Source organism: Manis javanica, chromosome 4, assembly GCF_040802235.1.
Source record: "Manis javanica isolate MJ-LG chromosome 4, MJ_LKY, whole genome shotgun sequence".
NCBI classification, from domain to species: domain Eukaryota; kingdom Metazoa; phylum Chordata; class Mammalia; order Pholidota; family Manidae; genus Manis; species Manis javanica.
This window is the reverse complement of record NC_133159.1, coordinates 164919075-164937945: the sequence shown is the minus strand read 5'-3', so window position 1 is coordinate 164937945 and position 18871 is coordinate 164919075. Positions and strand designations below refer to the sequence as shown.

The 18871-nt window shown below is 37.6% G+C and overlaps 1 protein-coding gene across 15 annotated transcripts in view; it reads left to right on the top strand.

Annotated features, from left to right (window-relative positions):
• Positions 1-18871, top strand: part of LOC140849262 (serine/threonine-protein kinase TAO1-like) — a 242042-nt gene that overhangs the window by 160645 nt on the left and 62526 nt on the right. For 14 of the 15 annotated variants that reach the window (XM_073236258.1, XM_073236252.1, XM_073236253.1 and 11 more), the window contains 3 exons: positions 636-839; positions 2786-3025; positions 7325-7507. In XM_073236258.1, the coding sequence (XP_073092359.1) occupies positions 636-839; positions 2786-3025; positions 7325-7507 (627 nt within the window). Of the gene's footprint in view, positions 1-635; positions 840-2785; positions 3026-7324; positions 7508-11488; positions 15173-18871 lie in introns of those variants that run through there. The other variant, XM_073236259.1, reaches the window with a different exon arrangement.

The following is an 18871-nucleotide window of genomic DNA, read 5'->3' as shown; positions in this document are numbered from 1 at the left end:
CCTATCCAGTATAAATAAATTTTTTAGGTAGTTTGTGAGATGATGTTTAAAATGCTGTAGAAAAACATTGGTCTTGCCTTGTTCAGTGGTTACAGTGCTGAAGACTAAATCTATTCTAAACGGTCTCTATTTTCCTGTGGTTTTGTTGATTTTCCATTTAATTTCTGGTCTTTTATACTGAGCCCATCCTTAACTTTGCCAAAAACTTAGTATTTCAATTGTTGAAAGCCAAGAAGTGAGACATAACTATATTTTAACCTTAATTTTAATTCATGTGTGATTTTTACTTGAAAGCACTGTCTTCTTCCCCCTTTTGGGAGGATTTCAAACAAAGATGTTTTACTCCATTCACCAATCATTGCGTGCTTTCAAAGCTACGAGCCATCCTAAATATAGCTGTGCAAAGCTAAAAATATGCATGTTTTCTAGTGTATTTTTTCTCTTTTCTGTCCTACTTCATGGATAACTCCAGAAACAGAAAAATACTACCTACCTCCTTTAAGGTCATTGCCCTGCCTGCCCATGAGAGAGGGCACAAATTAAGTATTTTTACTGAAGATTACCAGCTACCAAATAGTATATTCATGTAGTTAATTTTTATGTATTTTGAACTCAGTTGTTTTTTATCTTGCCAGGAGCTGAATGAAAACAAGAGCACCCCAAGAAAAGAAAAACAGGAATGGCTTTCAAGCCAGAAACAGAACATACAGCATTTCCAAGAAGAGGAGAAGACCAATCTTCTTCAACATCAGAAACGGTACCTAGAGCTGCAATGCCGTCGCTTAAAAAGAAAGTTGCTACTTGGGAGCCATAACTTGGAGCAGGACCTTCTCAAGGAGGTATGTTTAAATGGTGTGAAATCAGAATCTTCCTGAAAATATGTCAGTCACATCCCACCCTCAGGGCCTTAGAGCACCTCTGCTTGCCTTTGCCTAAGTCCTTCTTCCCTGGAAACCCAACCCACACGATTCACCTTCTCCCTCACTTCATATCTCCTCAATTCTGATCTCCAAATCCTCCTCCCTTCTTTAAATATTCTTGCACTCCTCTCTCTCTCTCTCACACACACACACCACACACACACATACACACATACGTGCACACACTTTTTATGGGGATCTCTCTCTCCCCAAGTAGAATGGAAATTAGATCAAGTCCCAGGTTCTGTTCAGGGCTTTTATATCCAGTGGCTAGGTATATCCAGGCCTTGTAGCTAGTGGCTGGCCCATAATAGGTATTCAATAAATATGTATTAAGTAAATATTTAATGAATATTAAATCCACGAATGAAAGAACTGTTAATTTTTAATATGAGAAAATTAATTGGATAACTTATGCCTTTTCATCCAAAATGGGTGCCATGAGGTATATACTACCATTTAACATAATTTTATAAACATTAAATTATTCATTGGGAATATGTAGAAACTTATGCCAATGAAAACAACGGTACTCATTATCAGGTATACCTATGAGCATAGATCAATTTATTTTCAAGAGTGGCCTAAAATAAACTTCAAGTATAACATAATTATTCAAATTCACTAATAAAGAAATTCAAGTTAAGACAATTGCATCAATTAGATAAGATCGGTCTAAAAAATTGATGAGTCCTAGTAGTGGCATGGAAAGTGGTCAATGTTGGTAAGAATATAAATTGATACTGCCATTTTGGAGCATAATTCAGCAGCTTTAACAATTTAATTTGCATGTATCTTCTACCCATCGAATCCGCTTCTAGAATTCTATCCTAAAGAAATAGTAACATAATTATATGGTGTATCATGTGTAGATGTTTATTGAAAATTTGTCATAAAGCAAAAAGTAGAAAAACTATGGCATCAGAAAGCAGAAGCTTCCAATAAAAATTTCTTTAAAAATCTGTATTTGTCCATTATATTTTTAGGTAAAGCAAGCATATTATATGCCTATAATATATATTGTTATTCAATTTTAAAACTGTATGTTTTTGTGTAATGGTTGTGTCACGATAAGCGTGGGGAAGGTTGGGAAACATATGCACCAAATGTTGGCCCCTGGAGAAGGGGCAGCGGAGGCAAAGGGGGCACGTCTGACTTCCTTCTACATAGTAAAAGAGAGAGAGTGTGTGAGTGTATGTGTGTGTGTTGTACATTTGATCTTTTAAACTGAAAAAAATTGTAGTAACATTTATTGATCATGAGGCAGGTATTCTGACAGCTTTCCACGTATGAACTCATTTCACCCTCACGTTAATTTTATGAAACAGCTGTGTTATGGTCTCCATTTGAGAAGTAATGAAATGGAAGCACAGAGAGTTTAAGTAATTAACCCAAGGACTCACTGCTTGTCAGTAGCAGAGCCAGGATTTCGAAAGCAGGCAGCCTAGCCCTAGAGTCTTGTGTTCCTAACCCCTGCACTATACTGGGTACACTGCATGTAGTAGAATTGAATGTATACTCTGAAGAAAGTCAAAGGATGACTTAGAAATCCTGTTCAGATACAAAATTAGGAAACATAAATGACGGAAAGAGAGTAGAAAGGACATTAAGTCTCTTGGGACAGATGTGATATGTCTTAAGCTTATTGCTAAAAGTAGTATAAATAGTAAATGAACAGATAAGGCAATTGTGCTACTAATTGCCCATTTTCTACAGTTCCAGTAATAAAACTCTAATATTTACTGTGCAGCCATTACTGAATCAGAGAATTACATCTATATCCTGGTTATTCTGTTTCTTAGGATTTTTTTTCTCCTGGCATTGTACATCATCAAATTATGCCTTTGTCTTTTTTTATGGATTAGGAATTAAATAAAAGGCAGGCTCAAAAGGACTTAGAGCATGCAATGTTACTGCGACAGCATAAATCCACGCAAGAACTGGAGTTCCGCCACCTCAACACAGTGCAGAAGATGCGCTGTGAGTTGATGAGACTGCAGCATCAAGCCGAGCTCACTGACCAGCTGGAGCGTAATAAGCGGAGAGAGCGAGAACTAAGGCGGAAGCACGTCATGCAGGCTCGACAGCAGCCTAAGAGTCTGAAGGTACCTTTAGCCTAAGCTTCTTGGCAAAGGAGAACACATAAAAGGCACATGTAAACAGTAAAAGTCTAAGCCAGATGTCTGTCATAAAGAAATTGAATAAGCTTTTTTCTTTTCATTTTAAGCATGTTTGGTTAGTATTGGTGTAGAGGGTCTATAGCTGCAGACTTCAGCTTGTGTATTTCTCAGCAGAGTACCAAAAAAAATGGCCAGAACTTTTTAACTGTAGAAAGTGTCATAAATAAGATTCGAAATTCTCATTTTAAGTGTACCCAAATGTCCAGTGTTGATACTGCAATCTACATATCAACATCCTAACCTGCTGGCTTCTCTCTGTTGTTCCAAGTTTTATAGTTTTGGAATCTTATTTCCTCTGAATGTGATTTGTATCCAAAAGAGGCGGTAAGTTCTTAATTAGTACAGAAACCAGTGAATGAAAAACGCCTTTTTACCCCCTCTCCCTTCATTGTCAATACTCATCTTTAGAGGAATAGTGGAATTATCACACTGTTACTCCCATTCTTTCTGTGTTTGGTAACATAGGTAAGACCAGGGCATGTGTAGTTGGAGTGTATTTTTTTAATTAGTACATCAGAGTGAAGGAAGGTACTACATGCTCTCTTGTAGACAAATAAGGAAAGACAAGTGTTGGTGATATATCATATCAAAGGACTTTAAATTTTGTATTTGCTTTGATAGAGAAATTTATTTATATGATACAAAATTCAAAAGATGCCAAAGTGTATGTATTATAAACTTAAAGGTTTCCCTCTCCTTGTTCTTTAGGCCACCTGGTCCAGCCCCCTCTACCAAAATCAACCAGAGTTAACAATTCCAAGGAATTTTCTAATTTTATAACTTGTAATAAATACGTGAAGTATAATCACATGAATCTTAATAAACAAAAAACCAAAATGACCCCCTATATATGTTGTCACCCACAGTAGTACCTCAGTTAATCTGTACATGTCTGCACATTGTAAACTTGTGTTTACATCCAATGAAGCCCGGTTCCACGGTATCTCCTTTACCCTCTTTTTCGATCTCTGACAATTTAACTATAAAACTATCAGGTAACACTTACCTGAATAACTCTCCTGAAGTCAAGTGAAATTCACTCACAGAAGTAATCTGTGTCCAAACCAGAAGCTAAACCTTACCTAGTGGTGTCTCTGATTCCTATTCAACTCCATTCATACAAGTTGTCCTGAACAAAACACAGAAGCAAAGCTAATATTTATCCTTTCTTGTGAATCTAAGTAAAATTTTATACTTTGCTGTATCTTCAAAACAGCTAATGAACATCATTTACAGAGTGGCTCGTACGTTGACTACCCTCATAACCATCATTAGTTAATGCTTATCACAATCAGAATTCATAATGATTTTCCACATTTATTTTGTCTTTGTAGTGGTTACATAGTAGAGGTTCTCACCAAAAGATATTTAAAGCATGTCTATAAAATGAATTACAGTTTTAAAGTGAGCAGCACCCAGAAGTAAACCGAACTGAAAGCTTGTTTAGTTTTCTTTGGTCAGACCATGAATCTGATAGGACTTCATTTCTCTGGGGCTTGGAATAGGTTAGTTGTTTGCTGTTTAACCCTTCCTTTTGGTTCCCTGTTGTGGCCCCCTTCTCCGTTTGAAAGCTTGGAGACACTAGTCTGATTTTCAGATACTGTTAAAAAATCAAGGGGAAAAATAATGTCTCACAGTCATAGGCAGACTTCAGATAGAAAACGTCCTTCTCATGATACATAAGCTCAAGATTTTCCGTAAAAGAAATTGTTCTGTTACTTCAGTGGGAAAGAAAATCACCATGTTCCTCTTAGTTGTATATATGTATCTACTTGCCCAATTTGAACAAAATAGACTCTTTTTTTAAAATTAAGGTATCATTGATAAACAATCTTAAGAAGGTTTCACATGAGCAACGTTGTGGTTTCAACATTCACTCATACTATGAAGTCCCCCCCAACCCACTGCAGTCACTGTCCATCAGCGTAGTAAGACACTATAGAGTTAGTACTGTCTTCTCCGCGCTGTGCTGCGTGCCCCATGACCCCACTACATTGTGAGTGCTAATAATAGTGCCCCTTAATCCCCTTCTCCCTCCCTCCCCACCCATACTCCCCAATCCCTTCCTTTTTGGTAACCCTAGTCCCTTCTTGGAGAAAACAGACTATTTTAACATCATGTCATTTCATTTACATAAGTAATAGTTGCAACTTTTTAAGATAAATTTGTATTTACTATGTAGTAGTTCAACTTCAATAGTTGCAACTATTCCAACTTTCTCCAAGACTTTAAGGGGGATAGGAGGACTTCAGTTTGCACACTTAGGTGAGCTGACAGTATTTGTAGACATTGGGGCACCATTTCTGAGGAATGACTTGGGTAAACACCTATTGTTTATCTGCCATTTCTTCATCTGCCATTAGGTGACGTTTTGTCAGTATTAAGTGATTAAGAAACAACTGGAACATGTTAATCCTGCTTTCACTTGGGGGAAACATTGAGGAATATAGTTTATTCTTGGTATAAGTATTAATCTTCTTGAAAAAATTTTCCAGGGCATTCCTTTTTGTCATTAGCTAGTGATATGGAGTGTCTATAGTTTTCTTGGCAATATATTTGAATACTTAAAAGTTTTTTAAAGAATGGAGGTGGTTACACAAAGTCAGAAGAGAATTCTAAATTTCACTGTTCCATTTCTGGCTAACTTGGAGGAATTTTATTAACCAAGGGCAGTATTTAAGGGCAGTGCTAAGCGTAACTAAACCAAGAGTTTGTCTTTCTAGCTAGACATTTCTTGACCCTTCACAGAATAAAGGTACATGACTATGACTTAGTACCTCAATTGGTGTAAAATGCTGACAAAGATATATATTTGATTTTGTAGTATGGGAGCAAAGAGTGGGAACTAGTTCCTTGACAAGAGTGTTTGGTCATACATGCATTTGCACACTTAGTCAACCATTCAATATCTGGCAGTATATATATTGAGGTAAATAATTTCAACTATAGGTTCTGCCTTTGTGTAGCAAATGAGTGTTGTTACTTGTAGGCTTGATGGCTATACCTTATCAAATATATCTCATCTTACTACATTTTGTTGAAACTTGAGTTCATAGAATAATTAACCTGTGATTTAAAGCCAGAGTTATTCTGTTTCTGAACTCAAATTATTTTATCTCAAAAATGTTTATGTAGTTCATGTCTGTTATCATTTCCACAAGAAGGGTTGTCCCTTCTCTTGCCTCATAACTTTTCTTTGACCTTTGAAAGATTAGTTAGCTGACTTCCAGGTTTTTGCTTGTGGTGCTAAAGAGTAAAGCCTAAGGAGAAGCAGATCCAAAACTTAGCCATCTTAACTGAGCAGTATGACCACATTAATGAAATGCTCTCCACTCGAGCTGTAAGTTTATTTTACTTAGGCAAAACAAATTTAGTGCCCCTTTCCTTCCACCACCCGAATAAAATCCCAACAATTGAAATATTAAGTTGGAGATGAAAATGCTGCTGTACCTTGGGAAATAGTGAAGGTGGTCCATATTCTTCTTGTTCTCAGCATTGCTTGGAAATATGCAGGATGCATATGTAATTCTCTTTGATACACTTGGTCATGAGGTTCCACATAGGCTCTCTGCTGGTGCCTTGCAGAGGTTTAGTAGGTATACCAACAGTGCATCAAGATTGGAGAAGCAGCTTTGTTAAGCAGGGTTCAAAAAGTAGCACTTTACCAGGAATCCAGATGGTCACATTTGAGTGCAGGCACAAAATAGTTGCTATGTCAGTTTACAGACTTTTTCTTAATGGGCCAGATAGTAAATATTTTAGGAGGAAAAACTGAGGTTATTATGTGGGTATTTACATAGCCGTTTAAAATGTGACCAATTCAGAATGTAAAAAACCATTCCTAATTAGTGGACTATTGAAAAACAAAAACAAAAAATCAGGTAGCTGTTCAGCTTTGGCCCATAAGCTGTGGCATGCTTGTCCCTGTTCTGTAGTTATTTCCATTGGAGAGAAGACATTCCCAGTCTTATGTCAGTCAGATTCCGTTTTCCTTTAAAAAATAATGATTATTTAGGCATCATCCAAATAGCTTATGATAGCTTTATTCTTATAATGCCGTCATTGGTTGCTGTGTTTTCCTTTTCCAGAGATGTTTACCCCAAGATGTAAAAGAGAACAGTTGTGCCCTATAGAAGAGTAGTCTGCCTTAACTTACACGTCCTCCTTTCCATAGGTCATGAGAAGGTAGCTCACAGGAGGATGTATGTTTTCTTTCTCTTTCAGCCGCATTTGGATGAAGCGCAGGAGGCAGAGTGCCAGGCTTTGAAAACGCAGCTGCAGCAGGAACTGGAGCTGTTGACTGAACTTCAGAGCAAGATCAAAATGCAGGCTGAGGCACAACACGCTCAAGAGCTTCGGGAGCTGAAACGGAGGGTCTCCCTCCGCAAGGCACTCTTGAAACAACAGGTATGCGTAATAGAAAAAAGTAATTGTGCCAGGATTTGCTTTCATCAAAATCATTTCATAAATATATTTTTGTGATGACAGAGGTGGCATTAGATTGTTTTCACAATACCATATTTCCTTAATTCTAGTTTTGGTAGTGTTTTCTTTTTCTTTAAAATTACTGATTCAGTAATGAACCTTAAAATTAATGAGTGTGATGTATTAAAGGAATATATATACTTAAGTAGGAATTACTAGAGGAATGATGTGGAGTTATGTGAAGACAGTTGAATTGTAAAAGGATAGCTCTGGCTCCGTTTTCCTCCCTTCTTTTGTGTACCTAGTTGTACCTAAAGAAATTGGAGAGAAACTTGGATAGTGAAGGAAAAAACTTTAGTAATTGCTTGAGAGAGACAAGGAAAAGGGATCAGGAATATACTTCATTCATTCCTGGTCTGAAACTGTACAGATTGATGCATTACTAGAAAAGAGAAGGTAAGACCAGTTTTACACAGATGAAGTGTCAGGCTGAAAATATTTCTAGATGTAGCTTTATTTATTTTACTTATTCTTTGTCATATATATTAGAAGTAGAATCCCTAAATTCACTTGTGTCCTTTAAGGTACTGAGGCTATATGTGTGTGTGTGTGTTGAAGAAAGAACAAAGGGTATAAGCTTTTGAGAAAGAAAGAGAGGAAAGGCATTTGTTTTGAGAAGTAGTAGAATACCACTTGTATCCAGGATTGAATGCTCTGTTCCAGAATTCCTGAGCCATAAGTTCCCAGCAGCTGGCATGTCTTAGGTCCATTGTAAGTTAACACATGCCTAATGGTTTTGTCTGTTAAAAATTGTCATTGCTTCTGGACCATTAATTGGCGCATAGATTTTCCTCTACTTTCTACAGTTCTTGTGATAAAAATAGAATACCTCATTTCTATTAAAAATAAATGTTCTTAAAAACTCCACCAAAAGAAGGTGTTGCTATTTCTCTGGCACAGCTGTCTTCATTACTGGCTCCTTTAAGAGGTACTTGCCTCTAAAAATTATCTCAATTGTGTTTCTCATTCAAGGTGGGAAGACAGAAACACATACAAATTTTTAGAAAAATGTAGTTGTCCCATGTACAGAATTCATAAATCTGCCTGATTTCAACTTGCATATTTAAAATTGAATCTAAAGTTCCATCTCTTATGCTTCAAAATTATCACTAAAAGAGAAACCTATAGTATTTCAGTAACAGTGTCATGAGAGAATTATTGGTATTGTTTTATTTGTATTTTTAGCTCCACCTAGTGGCTCCGAGTTAAAGAGTGCTAATTAGTATCTTAGGTGTAGTCATTTCAATATATGAACTAAGGCCTTTATGTTCTACGAAACCAGGTAAAATGTTGGCATAGGGCTAATACCATTGCCAGAAGTGCAGTGGCACTCTCATACATTGTTAATGCATTTTGGAAAGCAATTTGGAAGTATATCAATGATCTTAGAAAATGTTAAGCAAAGAATTTAGAGAATTTAGAGAAAAGAAATCCTGAATACAGGAAAAACAATATGCATAAATATGTTAATTATAGCATAGTTATAATGGTTTTAAACACCTAACCATGTAAAATAATTAAGTGCTTATGACCAAGCCACTTAATAAAATCTTACTCAACCATTTAAATAATGGCTATAAAAATAGTATTAATGTGGAAAAATGCTTATGAGGTGTTGAATAAAATAAAGACAAATCACACTTAAAGTGAGTTGAACTAATACTTATAATGGCTCTTTTAATATGGTAGATTGGTTGTGGTGGTTTGTATTTGATAATAGACATGCATAAGATTTAGTATTAAAAATAATAAAAGAAACAGTGGAATAAATCTACAGTGCTTTGAGTTGCTGCTTGATTTTTAGGGCTCATGTTTATATTTCAAGTGAAGTGCATGACTATAAAGTACTTTGGGGTCAGTCAGTTGGCAACTACCAAGGCAGTGATATACCCATGGTATGATTTGAAAACATTGTAACATCTGTATTTTCTGTACTTTGTGCCTACTGGTTGTACAGATAAGAAACAGTCATCTGAAAATAGAGGTGGAAGCAGAGAGAATGTTAGTTGTTTCTAGATGTGTAATAATTCTGTTTGAAGATTGCTTTCAGCGTCCAAATGAAACAAGAATTGTCCTCCAGGTCCTCCAGGTGTTTCCATGCTAAATTGTGTGTTTTTAAAAGGGCACTTTAAAAAAGATACATAAGAGGGGACTTGATAATATGGGTAAATGTTGTAACCAAAATGTTGCTCATGTGAAACCTTCATAAGATTGTATATCAATGATAACTTAGTATAAAAAAAAGATACATAAAAATTAAGCACATTTGTTGAGCTAGATTTCTGTGTAGAGAACAATGACTATTGGCTTAAGTCCTCAAATATCTTAAAACCTAATTTAATACTTCTTTACAAATACTCTTTATTTCCTATTTTTTAAAAACTTTGTATCATGGAAATTTTCAAACAAAAAGTATTAGTGAAATTATTAAGAACTAGTACAATGAAGTCCCCAAATACTCATTACGCAACTTCAACAGCTATCAGTATCTTGCTTATATTTCGTCTGTTTCCCAACTCCACATGCAGCCTTTTAGGGGAGCAGGATAGGGGGCAGAGTATCTGAAATATTTTAAAGCAAATGCCAGCATAGAATCATTTCACTGCAAACACAGATAAGGAAATAAGGACTCTTTTACTTCAACATAGTCATAATTCCATTGTGTTAACTAACAAAATTATAATAAATGTTTAAGATTACCTAATACTCAGTCCATACTTAAACTTCCCTTTCTATCTAAAAAAAGGTCTTCTTGGTTTATTTAGATTGGGGCCCAAACATGGTGTAGACGTTGCATTTCATTGTCTTTTAAGCCTTTTAGTCTCCTGTGCCCTTTTTTTTATTACTGTGGACTGGGTCATTTGCTTTGTAGGAATTCTCGCATTTGAATTTGGCTGATTCCAACCTCATGGTGTCATTTAATGCATTCCTCTTTACTTTGCATTTCCTGTAAACTGGTCATTAGATCTAGGGGCATGATTATATTTACATTAATTTTTTTCCTTTTAAAAATTTTTGCGAGGAATGTTCATAAGGGTTACTGTGTTACACTTCCTTTTGCATCACATCAAAAGCTATATAATGTCTAGTTGTCCCACTTTGAAGTCATATTTGATGAGTGGGCTCAGATATTCTCATTCATCAACAATTTCTCCATCAACTTCTTCCCATTGTCATTGACTATTGTGTATTTTTTCACACTAAAACTATTTCTAGTCAGCTATATATATTTGTAAACCTTTGAGTTGTCCAAAACTGATTCTGACGGCTACCCAACCACTGATTTCTAAGTACATAGAGTCTCCTAACTTTCTAATGGAAACTTTATGGTTTCTGTTTGTTTTTCACTTAATGCTCTGATCTTTCTGGAATATGGTATCAGATGAGATTCTATTTTTATTTTCTTCCAGGTGGTTAGCCACTTGTGCCTGTGTTGTTTTTCCCATTAAATTAATTAGTGCTTTTGTCCTGCATTAAAAACTTACAAACTTCATTCTGTTTCTGTTTTACTAATTACTGGTTCCTACACCAATACCATATTTATTACATTAGAGTGACCTTATGGTGTATCTAATAAGGCTACATTCTCCTTACACATTTTCTTCTTCAATCTTTTTACCTAATGGTTTTGGTAGCCATTCATGATAATTGCCTTAATTTATTATTTCAATAGAGATTATTACCTTTGCTTTTAAGAACTTAATTTTACACATTTTAGCAATATAAGTTATATATGATTCCTACAGTACATCTCTTTGATTTTTAAATATACATCCTTTAAAATAGCCAGAGTGGACATTTTTATGATTCACTTTAAACCAGAATAATTATTGCTTCTGTAGTTTATATATTTTTTAAAATAAATGAGCTTTCTTTTTGCTTCCCCCCACCAACCCACAACAGATGGAAGAAGAGATATTGACATTTCAGAATGAGTGCAGTGAAAGAATACGAAGCCTGCTAGAGCGTCGAGCAAAAGAGATGAAAGCTTTCAAATCTGAAAGCGAGGGACTAGGTTTTGGAAACGACCTCTCTAACCTTGCCCCTGAGGCATTCAGCCAAACCCCCCCTGGACCTCCTCATAGGGCGCATCCCATAGGTGGCCTACCACAAGCCTGGGGCCATCCAATACAAGGTGGGTCCCCAGCGATGCAGGTCACCCTTCTGAGCCAATGCATGGGGTACCCCGAGGTAGCAGTATGTGAGTTCGCAATAGCCTTCGGGTTCTGAGGCAGACAGCTGCCGGGGGATGGACGGAACAGGGCATGAACAGAAGCACCAGTGTCACTTGACAAATATCCAGTGGGTCACACATGTCTTACACGTGACCTAATAATTGAGAATGGTGAGGAGGAGCCAAGATGGCGGTGTGAGTAGGACAGCAGAAGTCTCCTCCCAAAAACATATATATTTTTGAAAATACAAGAAATACGACCATTCCTAAAACAGAGACCAGAAGATACAGTACAATAGCCAGGCTACATCTACATCTGCGAGAACCCAGTGCCTCACGAAGGGGATAAGATACAAGCCATGGCCTAGCAGGACCAGAGGGAGCCCAGGAATGCTAAATACCCAGCCCTAGCCATCCGCACCAGAGCATGGACACACAGTGCGTGGTGTGCTGGATACTAGGGAAACTGAACAGTAAAACCTGCGAGCGGGTCCCCACGGCCAGCGCACCTGGGACAAAAGAAAAGCATGTGCTTTTTGAAGGTCTTAAAGGGACAGGGGCCTCACAGCTGGATGGAGGCATCCCGGCATATAGCCCAGCAGCTGGGAATCCCCAGGAACTCCAGGTGCCCCAACCCCATGGGCGACAACATAGCTTGGCGGCCCCCCACAGTGATAAACAGCCTCCCGCCCACTCCCCCTCTGGCGCGGCCCCAACAGAGCAGAGCAGCAGCCTAAAAGTGGCCACGCCCACAGCAACCGCATGGAGCTTACTCCACAGTAGCGGGGCAAGAATCAGAGACCCCATCTGCACGCAGCTGCCCAGTAAAAGCCACTAGGGGTCACCGTTCTCCCAGGAAAGAAAGGTCAGGAGCAAGTGGAAAGGGACTTTGATCTCCCAGCTGACACACATGCCAAGTGCCTACGACTACCTCTATCACCATGAAAAGGCAGAAGAATTTGATACAGACCAGACTAACCCAGACATCCTCCCCTGAGAGGGAATCTGAGGAGATAGATTTAACCAATCTTCCTGAAAAAGAATTCAAAATAAAGGTCATAACCATGCTGATGGACTTGCAGAGAAATATGCAAGAGCTAAGGAGGGAGAACACAGAAATAAAACAATCTCCGGAAGGATTTAAAAGCGGAATGGACGAGATGCAAGAGGCCATTAATGGAATAGAAATCAATGAACAGGAACGCAGAGAAGCTGACGCAGGGAGAGAGATAAAAGGATCTCCAGGAGTGAAAGAATATTGAGAGAACTATGTGACCAATCAGAATGGAACAATATCCACATTATAGGGGTACCAGAAGAAGAGAGAGAAAAAGGGATAAAAAGTGTCTTTGAAGAAATAATTGCTGAAAACTTCCCCAAACTGGGGGAGGAAATAGCCTCTCACACCATGGAAGCACACAGAACTCCCAACACAAGGGACCCAAGGAGGACAAGACCAAGACACATAATAATTAAAATGGCAGAGATGAAGGACAAGGGCAGAGTACTAAAGGCAGCCAGAGAGAGAAAAAAAGTCACCTACAAAGGAAAACCCTTCAGGTTATCATCAGACTTCTCAACAGAAACCTTACAGGCCAGAAGAGAATGGCATGATATATTTAATGCAATGAAAGAGAAGGGCCTTGAATGAAGGATACTATACCCAGCACGATTATCATTTAAATATGAAGGAGGGATTAAGCAATTCCCAGAAAAGCAAAAATTGAGGGAAAGGCTAAACAGATGTCACCAGAGAAAATAAAATCACAGCAAAGAAAGCGGACCAATCAATTACTAACTAAAGGCAAAAAACAAAATCAACTACCCACAAAAGCAGTCAAAGGAAACACAAAAGAGCACACACACATACACACACACACACACACACACACACACACACACACACACACAGAAAAACACCTAACATACAAAGAATGGAGGAGGAGGAATAAGAAGGGAGAGAAATGAAGAATCATCAGACTGTGTTTATGATAGCTTAATAAGTGAGTGAAGTTAGACAGTAAGATAGTAAAGAAGCTAACCTTGAACCTTTGGTAACCAAAACCTAAATCCTGCAATGGCAATAAGTAGATATCTTTCAATAATCACTGTAAGTGTAAATGGACTGAATGCACCAATCAAAAGACACAGAGTAATAGAATGGATAAAAAAGCAAGACCCATCTGTATGCTGCTTACAAGAGACTCACCTCAAACCCAAAGACATGCACAGACTAAAAGTCAAGGGATGGAGAAAGATATTTCATGCAAACAAGAAGGTGTTGCAGTACTAGTATCAGACAAAATAGACTTCAAAACAAAGAAAGTCACAAGAGATAAAGAAGGACATTATATAATGATAAAGGGCTCAGTCCAACAAGAGAATATCACCATTATAAACATCTATGCACCCAACACAGGAGCACCAACATATGTGAAACAAATACTAACAGAATTAAAGGAGGAAATAGAATGCAGTGCATTCATTTTAGGAGACTTCAACACACCACTCGAAAGGACAGATCCACCAGACAGAAAACAAGTAAGGACACAGAGGCACTGAACAACACACTAGAACAGATGGACCTAATAGACATCTATGGAACTCTACACCCAAAAGCAACAGGATACACATTCTTCTCAAGTGCACATGGAGCACTCTCCAAAATAGACCACATACTAGGCCACAAAAAGAGCCTCAGTAAATTCAAAAAGATTGAAATTCTACCAACCAACTTCTCAGACCACAAAGGCATAAAACTAGGAATAAATTGCACAAAGAAAGCAAAAAAGGTCACAAACCCATGGAGGCTTAACAACATGCTCCTAAATAATCAATGGATCAACAACCAAATCAAAATAATTGAGAATGGCCATTCTGCTGGAACAGTCCAGCAAAGGAAACTCCCTGTAGACATCATCACAAGCAGCCTCCTCGCTTGGGTGCTACCATGTGGAAGCTGAGTACAGATGGTATATTTTATTCATTTTTGTAAAGCGTTCTGTTTTGTGTTTACTAATTGGGATGTCATAGTATTTAGCTGTCAGGTTTTGTGCTTTGTTTTGTTTTTAACTTTTGGGGAAATTTTATGTAAAGGGGAATTGGTGTGTATGTGTGTTTATTAAATATGCACACACACACACATACAGTGCACGTGGTAAAAAGAAACTGGTTAGATAGGGGGTATTTTCTGAAAACTGCAAAAACAATTCAGCAACGTGGCTTGACTCATCACTTTTGGACAAGTCTATCCTAAGAAATTTGTGCAAAGATCTAAAGCCTTTCTCTGTATACCCCAGGTTCTTATGAGCCGCTCACAGCAGCCAGCATATGCTAAAACAAGTTATTATGGAAACACACCTGTATCCCCTCACCAATGTATTTTGGTTATTAAATAAATGTATTTTGTCTGACTTTTATTTATTAAATTGGCCTCATTTGGAGTAGGAAAAAAGTGGAAATCCATGAACACTAAAGGGTTGCATTGACTCTTTCAGAGAGTAGAAGACAACCTAATTCTTTTTCTGAATGCTGCAAGCTTGTCAGGGATTTTTTTTTTTTTTTTTTTGGTCTATTCAATTGTGCCTTCTTTGTGGTATGGTGAGATGGAGGTGCTTCAGGAGATCCCAAGTTTTGTGGAAATTACATTGTCAAACTTGTAAGCCTCCAAAGGGGAAGACAAAAAGGGTGAGAGGGGCCCCTGAAAGCTCATATGAGGGGTATGTTCAGTAGCAGAGTGAGGAGATGAAGCCTATGTATATCCTGATATTTTGTTGCTTATGCTGTGATACGTCATCCTAGCTGAGCTAAGCTCTGTTAACTTCCAAGACCCCAAACAGTACTTTTACTTTGTTTATACAAAAACAAAGACATGTAACCAATACAAATCAAAGGCCAGAGGTATTTGAATGATGCCGTATTTACAGACCACCATCTCTTGGAATTCTCATCACACTACTTAGACATAATTCGATTACCCCCTTTTGGTTTATGGGGTTTCCTGTTTACAAGTAGAATAGCCCGTTATTTAAGTGCTTAGTTGCCGAGTGAGCCAGGAGTCACTGAGCCTGTGACTTTACCAGGGCTGACTAACCCTCAGCACCACTGTAGGTTTTGCTGCATGTGCAGGTCCTCTTCCTTTTTTTTTTTTTTTTTTTTTTTCTGTTGTTGATTGCTGTTTTTGTTGCTGCAATACTTTACAAACTTCTAGTTTCTTGAGACTTAGTGATTGCTTGGCATCATGTTAACATCACACGACAGAAAATACCACTTGCAGAAGTCTAAAGCCTCGGTGCTAACGTACTACTGAAAAGGAACCAGCAAGTTTGGCAAATAAAAAAAAAAACACTACAGTGAGTTATGGTGGTCAGGAAATCTCTTGACGAAAGCTAACTTCTTTTTTCCAGAGAGGGGTGTGTTTTGTTTTATTTTGTTTTGTTTTGTAATGAAGGATCCACCTGATGCTGACAGTCAGATGTGACTTGGGGTCCCACCGCCAGTGTGGAGACTGAGCTGCAGGTGGGTGGGGAGCCATGAATATGACTTGAAGGGAAAAAATGTCCTTCCCCGTGAGCGCTCCAAGTTCCTTTAGGTTGCTGTCCTGCCCTCTCCCCAGTTGTCTTGAAGAACCAGGAGCCCTGCTGCTGACAGACTCCTGCTTTTCACAGAGGGCTCCAAGGTAGCATTCTCCACGGCCTCTCAGTGATGCTCTCCGCCTAGACCAGACTAATCACCATTGAAATCTTGGTTTTCTCAACCAATTTAAGTCTTCTCCAGGTACGTCAGCCCAGTCTGCCTGAATCCACCCCTTTAGGACTTTCTAGCATTCATTTAATGGGAACTGGGAGAAAAATTAATATTTCAGTGTAAATATTTTTAAAACCAAGATCGCAGTAGAATTCACACACAGTCATAGGCAGTGTTTCATGTAGCGCTCTGGTCCGTCGTCCTCCTGGCCACGGTTGAGATCACCAGTTTTTAGGTGGACATAACATGTACTTGATTCTACTGAAAGGGACTTAATTATTTCAATAGCTCTTCTGCATTCAAATATTGTACAGTATCTCAGACAAATTGAGATATCTACATGTTTAGAGGAAAGTGATAGGACCAACCTTTAGAATTTATAAAATGTCCAAAAATATAATGGAATTTGATACCTTTTAAAAAATTCTTACTAGATCTGGCTCCTTTACTGAAGCAGATCAGTTTTGCATATAAAACTCTAAAATCGAAATGGACTTAAATTAGTCAAACTGAATTACTGAGTTCATGCAGACTACATGTACTTGTAAAATCGTGATTGAACACTGACTCCAAATGTCTGTCCAGTAGGGCTTCGTTTTTGCCACAGGACCCGAGCCAGTTTTACATCACTATACCTGAATTATTCCATTAAGTTAATTTGAATTAAAATATATATGGTTTGAAAAAAAAATAAAATGAATAAAATATATATAGTTTGCAAAAAGATTCAAATTAATTCAGATTAATCATTCAGATTGGTTTGTGTGTGTTTGTAAGATTAACTTCTGAGGAATCTCAATCATGGTAGGAATCATCAAAGAGTAAAAGCAGGAAAATCTGAAGGATTTTGAAAGATCCTAAAGAAAGAAGCAGGCACTTTCTCAATCAGTGTACAAATGTCAACCTTCGATTAAACTAATACTACCTCCTCCCCAGTGCTGGTGTTCACTTAATATGTATGTGTTTAAGAAAATAATAAATATGGGAAATTTGTCCAGCATATCAGAAATTTGTAAATGCTATATCTGGTATCCAGAACTTGGCAGTAAAAAGTTTCCTGTGTTCACTGTCTCTCCCTTCTTTTAAGTTAACATTTTGAAAATGTAAAACCTCATACCTTGAGATAATTCTTAATTGGGTTCCCTTCCTTTCATACATATTTTTTTCTGTTTATTAAAATCAGCTGTATCCCCAAATTACAGTATCTACAGGTATTTTCACTGATATATAAGGTTAGCTGGAAAATGTATTTATATTATTTTTATTCAGAACTGCCATTCTTTTCAGTGATCTCTATACCTGGAGATGACTAGTCCTGCATTTAAAGCCACACCCACAGGTATAATACGCTTAGTACTCTAAGCCAAGGATTTACCAGTAAATTGAACTTTTTAGCATAACCATCATGATGTTCAGCTGCCTAGACATCAGATAAACACCACTCAGCAAACTAAGAAACTGTCCTTGACACTCCTTCCCACTCCCGCCTGTTTCCTCACCCCCTTTTCAAAAACCAAAACCTCTGTTATGAGTGTCTTTTTCAGACCATAAGGCAGACTTTAGTAACTTTCTGCTTTAAGTACTAAGTATCTGGCATTTTAAACTTTCATAGAGTACATTGTGTTGGACACTGGAATAATACTCTTCATTTTCACCTGTGAAATATGACTTTATTGTACTTGAAACACCTCTTTTGCATTTCTCCATTTGTGCCATTCACTAGTGGAGATGAATTGTATTATACCATGATCTACTGGCTTTTTAAAAAGCTGTTAAGTATGCACATTTTTGGTATAGCTATTATCATTTGTATGTATATATTGTATATACACATGAGTGCCCATATGTGTGTATAGATAGGTGGATGTATCTCATACTGTACATTTCCATCAGGGCACTTAAGGTTCTGTTACTTGGTTATTTCAGTCCTCAGTTAAGGCAAGAATGCATGTGTTTCTTAAGAGTGAGTACTCTGGGTTGATATTTATGAAAAGATGGTCATTAGATGCTATCTTTTCTTTTTTAATACCCTCTTAGCACTTGTGTGGGTGGGAAGAAAACTGGGTAAAATGTGGATCCATAAGATGCAATGCAGTAAAAAGTACTGGGGATGGAGCCAGTTAGTGTTTCCATGGGTCTGTGTCGTGATACAGTAAAAAATAAGTGATGCGGAGAGAAACGAACCATGGAGATTGAAAAACACTGGTGGTGATTCCTCTGCAAAGATGATAGCCAATCACATAATCTTCATGTGCGCTATCTCTACATTTTTCTTAGTGATGCCGTTGATCCTTGTACTTTCTGTACTCCATTAATACTAATAACTATTAATTTTGCTAAGGACCAAAATAGCCAAGAAAGGAGTT